The sequence below is a fragment of the Schistocerca serialis genome, chromosome 1 (assembly GCF_023864345.2).
Source record: "Schistocerca serialis cubense isolate TAMUIC-IGC-003099 chromosome 1, iqSchSeri2.2, whole genome shotgun sequence".
In the NCBI taxonomy this organism is placed as follows: domain Eukaryota; kingdom Metazoa; phylum Arthropoda; class Insecta; order Orthoptera; family Acrididae; genus Schistocerca; species Schistocerca serialis.
The window spans coordinates 288,877,153-288,883,152 of record NC_064638.1 but is presented as its reverse complement, the minus strand read 5'-3'; the positions used below and the strand labels follow the sequence as shown (position 1 = coordinate 288,883,152).

The 6,000-nt window shown below is 36.1% G+C and overlaps 1 protein-coding gene across 2 annotated transcripts in view; it reads left to right on the top strand.

Annotated features, from left to right (window-relative positions):
- Positions 1–1,445: 1,445 nt before the first annotated feature.
- LOC126468396 (tubulin polyglutamylase TTLL5) overlaps positions 1,446–6,000 on the top strand; it is a 231,063-nt gene continuing 226,508 nt past the window's right edge. For both annotated transcript variants that reach the window (XM_050096547.1, XM_050096546.1), the window contains exons 1-3: positions 1,446–2,139; positions 2,218–2,430; positions 3,869–4,067. In XM_050096547.1, the coding sequence (XP_049952504.1) occupies positions 2,270–2,430; positions 3,869–4,067 (360 nt within the window). In that variant the 5' untranslated portion in view covers positions 1,446–2,139; positions 2,218–2,269. The remainder of the gene's footprint in view (positions 2,140–2,217; positions 2,431–3,868; positions 4,068–6,000) is intronic.

The following is a 6,000-nucleotide window of genomic DNA, read 5'->3' as shown; positions in this document are numbered from 1 at the left end:
TTACTGCAACTAATCCCCAGGCAATGCTCCTTGCAGTTGCGTTTTCCAGACTAATTAATCCAAGAAATGTTGATATAATTAATTTTATTTTTCGCTGGAATATCGCACTACAACACCTAAATGTTTATTGACATTGATACCTGTAGGTTCACATAGAATTACACTAAACGTTTTTTCTCCAATGTCTTTATGCAGTTCATCTTTAAAGTGTGATTCCAAAACAGTCTTTGTTATTTCTGTGCAATTTGTACGATGCAGCTTCAATCCAATGGCAGATTTAGAATCCCAAAATGTCCGTTTACACAGTTCACCAAGAGGATCACATGTAACAATGGAACAATGTTCTGCAACAAACAAGGATAGTATTCATTCCGCCTTGTGCGCAGCTTCTAATTTTTCATCAGTACTATACGGCTTAAAATCTAATAGCTTTTGCGATTTAGGAATTACTGAGGTCTGAGCTTTTTGAGTACACTTTTTGTAACACTGTGTCTTGTGATATCAATTAACATGGAGTAAAATTCAATAAGTCAGTAAAGAAACTGAGCTTTGACATCAATGGCTGCAGCTGGTTTCTACCAATATTTAAAATCTTCGATTTTTTCCACTCCCCTTTATGTCACTGAATGTAACTTCGGTTTTGAAATGGCAGATTCATTCATCATTTCTCACTGTCACAATATGATTAAATTTTCTCATTATGCGGATAGTGAAGGGCAATCTGTTTTAATTGTTGAAAACCATTCAAAAGCCAAGCATCTTTTTTAAATATTTTAACCATGACAACTGTTTATAAAGTCCTGCGTTTTATCCACTTGACATCTTGTGCATGAGGTCAGCGTAAAAAAAAAAAAAAAAAAAAAAAAAAAAAAGATTATTCCCTATACAACGGGCCGTCTGAACGACATCGAAAACTCTTGGCCTGGGTATTCCCAGGCTTCTGCGTAGAATCAATACAGAGCACAGCCGCTTAATATAGGTGGCCGTGCATAGAGTCATTAGTCAGAGTCCTCGCCCTGACAACAGATATGTTAACTGGACAAAAGTAAGGAAATTATCTGAAAATTAAAATATGTTATAAAATTTTATTTGGCGCTAGGCACCGAAAATAATTTTTTGGCGCAGTCAGAGTTTAAAAGTCCCTAGATCTGGTGCGAAAAACACTAAGTTGGCAACACTGCCGACGAGCCGGCCACACGGCTTCACTCTCTATTTTCGAAACGCTGAAGGCAAAAGTCCCTGTTTCGAGTCTCAGTCCACCACACAGTTTAAATCTGCCCAGAAGTTTCAAAGATAGAACTTAATTTTTCGGTTAGTCTTTCCTTTATGAAGAAGACTCGAACATATATTCAGAACCTTAAAAAAAATTCTCTTTGGTTATTAAATCGCAATGAATGAAACTGAATAGCTCTATGTGTATAAAAGTCCTACAGCGTGTCAGACAATGAGTTATCACTCGAAGTGTGTAGTCTTCACTTTCATTCTTTGGTCAAGTTTTCAAAACAAATCTTTGAATGTGTTTGTCATAGTCCAATATCTTTGCAGTGCGAGTTTGACAGTAGAGATCGCGGCATGCGGGGAAGGAAATTCAAGTGACGGATTACTAGATACATTAGTTCGAAGTGTGTTAATGTTTGTGCGGTAAGAAAAATGTTTCAGGGAAAGTAACTGCATAGTTTGTATAATCGGTTTACTTCCCGTGGCGTGCATTTTGGAATGAGTCCTGTTTTACAGCATTGCAGATTAGTAATGATAGTCAAAAAGCGATTAAGAACCTTGAAGGAGGACCGTCCGATACTTTATCTGCAGTGCAGTTGAAAGTAAAATGAGAATTAATGTGCGTGCAACACTTTCGTGCCTCAGAAGTTCCTAAAATTATAATTTTTATATAGATTTAATTCATAAAATCTGCGAATCGTATGAAACAAAATTTAAGAGCGCTGTTTACCACATCGCAGAACTGGATTGCCGTTACGACAGCCTTTTTCCAGAATTGTACAGGTCTTTGGAAGTATGAATTAAAAAGAAAAGTCATAGCAATAATATTACCGGTGTTAAATCGCCGCATACGTGCCTTTCCTTTCAGTGTAACGTTGACTGATATAAAACCTGCGGGGTGACAGATACCAGCTTTGAGAGGTACTAGTGGTGAAACGCGTGCTATGAGAATAATGGGTTTTTGCTTTCCGTTTAAACCTTCTTACAATGTTTGTCTAGGTTTATGATCTGAATCAAAATAAATCGAGCACACATCTTGTAGCTCGACATAATGGAATCGAGGCTATTGGAAAGTCACGGTAGCCGGAACGGACAGAATGAAACTGACAGTGACGAAGGGAATTCAAATAAAAATAGCTCTTCAGAAGAATCTTTGAACCTGAAACTGAAGGAAATTCCCCTAGTCCACCAAAGCAGAAGGAAACCTAACAGGTGTGTATTCTGAAGTTTGTTTTTGGGGCTTTTGCAGTTTGCACCTCTTCTTGAAGCAGTCACTAATCGCAATGTTGGAAACACTTTATTATTACCGTATGCATCATTGCAACAAGTCCAATACACATTTAACCAAAAAATACTTCAGCAGTACTGATAGCTGTTAAACTTTTCCTGTAAAATATGTTATTTGATTTTGAGTATATTATCCAAGAAATGTATAAATTCTTGAAGTAAATTTGACGTTAATGGTAACTGTAGATTAAGATAGTATTAGTAAAGATTACACTAATCTGAGGGTCTAAACCACATTTTGAAAGTGAAAGAAATACCTTTGTTCTAAGAACGTAAATGGTCACCTTCATTTGGTGGGTTCCTTTCATTATCAGGTGATTTGTATGCCACTTCATCTTTACCTTTTCCAGATAATTTCTCTTGCATAAAGGTCTCCTGATGAGGTCAAAATAACATCTTTGCATTCAGTATACTAGACTAGCAAACAGCCTAATCCCAGCTCTTCATCTGGGTAGTGTTATGTATGTTTCCCTATCTGTAGTGTATATAGTAAAAAAAGGTTAAGTTGAAATTTTTATTTCCAAACTTATCAACTGTAAAAAGATGATTTCATTTTTGGTATTACTGTTAAGAAGTTTGCTGTCATAAAGTAGACATTGTGAAACAGTACTCATGTGTGTTTTTAGTTTTGTTTTGTTCTGTTCTGCAAATGCAGATTATTTCAGTAGCATTGGTACTTCAGCAGTGAGAAGAGGAGAAAAGTAGAGCACATAAGTAATACAAAACTGTTTTATATTTTGTGCGATGTACACCATGACAACAATCTATTTTGACTCACAGGTACTTTTCTGCCGTTATTCAGTCTTCCCCTGAACCTGAATCCTGCTCCAGATCCAAAACGAAATGTTGGAAATTTTTGTCCAGAATTCCCTTCCTTCCTCTCATAACAAGGTATGGCTATACATTTTTCTTTCTGTGAACTTTTTATGCAGTACGTTCAGATGTATTACATGCGAAATATGTAAAAGAACAGTGTTTTTTGGGTGGCAAAGAAGTCGGTATCTTTGAAGGTCTTTGTTTGACAGCACAGTGGATAATTTTCCATTTCTGTGTGCCTGTCTGTTAGCTTCTCAACACCTCGTTTTCTGTTATATATGTCTAGTGAGAAAGAAGTGTCACTATTTCTTCAAACAGGAATTGAAAACAATTTCATTTGGTCTGTCTAAACACCTCTGTGGGCTTCTGTTTGAGAAAATGGCTGGTAGACACTTTTTTCTCTTATACATAATTACAAGGTTTTCTTTTTTGATATATTACAATTTTATTATTGTGACCACAATTGTCTTACCACCATTTCCAATTATTATAGTTTATTTGTGAATAGATACAGTAACCATCCATCTGAAATAGACAACTTTTGTAGTCCTGAAACAAACTGTGGTGAAGAATGTCTCAAATGGACTGTCGGGGGTCCAAAAAATGCAGTACTCCAGTTTCGCTGCTGTGCATTGTCAAACCCGCCCGTTGATCCACCGGCAAATGAGCTACATATGACTTATAAAACTGTACAAGCCGAGACAAAACTGCTTGCAGCTATACTGAATGCTCACGGAATGCGGGAGGTAAGTACCGTCTAATTGATTAGCGATGTGAAAATGTAATTCTCTTAAGTATATTCACAAATTTTGCTAAGTGTTATTAAAAAATGGGTTATAAAGTAAAATGTTTTTATGGAGGACATTGTGTTGTATTTTGCAGTAATAAAAATACTTGAATTTTGGTAGAGACCTATACAGCTCAGTTTAAGTGCATAATTTTTTATGACTTTTTGCCAATTAATGGGGCTAGGGTTTGACAATGGCTCCTCCCAAGTTTTGATCATGCTGGCACTGATCTGAAGTGTAGCTCAGGATGAAGGTTGCTTTTGAAGCTGACAGTTAGGTTTTGTGATGGCAAAGCTAATGACTGTGAATGCGAAATAAAAGTGCTGGAAACAGACTAGCCTGTAACATAGTGTAATGCCTGTCACCATATCGTATTTAATCTGCCTTTTTGTATAAATATGGTAACTGTTTGATGGTAGGCTAACTGCAAAGGGGAGGGGTAACAACACATTACTCTTACCACTTAATACGATTTTGCTTCTGCCATGGTGCTACTATTTTGGAACCATCTTTTATTACTTTCACTTGTATTCCACTGCATATTTGAGCCGCAGTATCATGCTAGGGAGCTGATTTCAATTTACATTGTTAAAGGTAAGCCCTAATGATAAAGTATCAAATCTTGCATTTTGCTAAGAAGCTTATTTCTATGGGATTAAAAGCTGCTGTTGCAAGGGCTCATTGGTAACAATGCTGTAATGTTTGTCTGGTCACATATTGGCGAGGACAGATACAGTAAGATAGTCTTCAATATTTTCCTCTTGTTATGGTTGAGATTAAGTGGTTCTAGACTGGTGGCTAACCAAATTATTATTGTTGTTATTGGTATACACAGATCCAAAATATTCTTCGTATGCTTAGATATCTTGGTTGAAGAAATGCAGGAGGGGATGTTAGCATGATTGCGTACTGAACTCATTAGTCATCTGTTTCATAGGAGTACTTTTGCGCAGCTGTCATGTCTTCACAAGATTTTGACATATCTCTGGTGGTACTGCAGAACCAGATAACACCTAGTGTATGGAACTGTGTCAACAGCTCTGCAGACCGATTTATTGATTCTTCACATCCAAAATAAATGTTAATTACCAATTTGGAAGTCTTTTGCATAATTGTGTAAAGAATCAAGATAAAGCAAAATAGAAAGGCTAAGAGCTATTTACAGAGTACAGCATTTGTAGTAGTTCTGTTACCCAACTGAAACAAAGGGAATGATGTACCATACGCATTTCATTATACGCATTACAACATAGTGTGAAAATTATTTTATGTAATACTGTGTTGCAATAGTAGGTTTTAGTCACCAATATCAGCAAATTCATCACTTTTGATGAAAGGGAGATGAAATAGAATGGCAGGGCGAGCACACGGTTGGAGAATGAGATTGAGGTGTTGGTTAACATGTGTAAGAATTATTGAAAAAAAACTTCAAAGTTTTTGGGGCATAGATTTGAAGTAGAAAATAACTGAAAATTACATGCCATGTGATTCATAAACTTCCTGTACAATACTTCTATAAAATATCATGTATAATACAAAATAAACAAAAGTATCCATACAAAGAATAACTAATGTGTATAAATTACTGTGCATTGGCTATAGGATAAGTTGAGCACAACTTTTGGAAGTCTTCATAAGAAAAAGTTACACTGTTTGTGGAGTCAATTTTAACAGTGCAGTAAATGAGTACATTCAGTAGTTTACTAAGTAAGCAGGCAAAGCACTCAAAATCACTGTGAATAAATTTGCAGCCCTATTCTGCATTTGCATAAAACATTTACTTCTCCCAACCCTGCATGTATTGTAGAGACCAAAGGTAGCAATGATTTTGTTTACTGGGTGTTCGGAGATGGATAACATTTTTAGAGTGTAGTAGGGAATTGTAGAACTT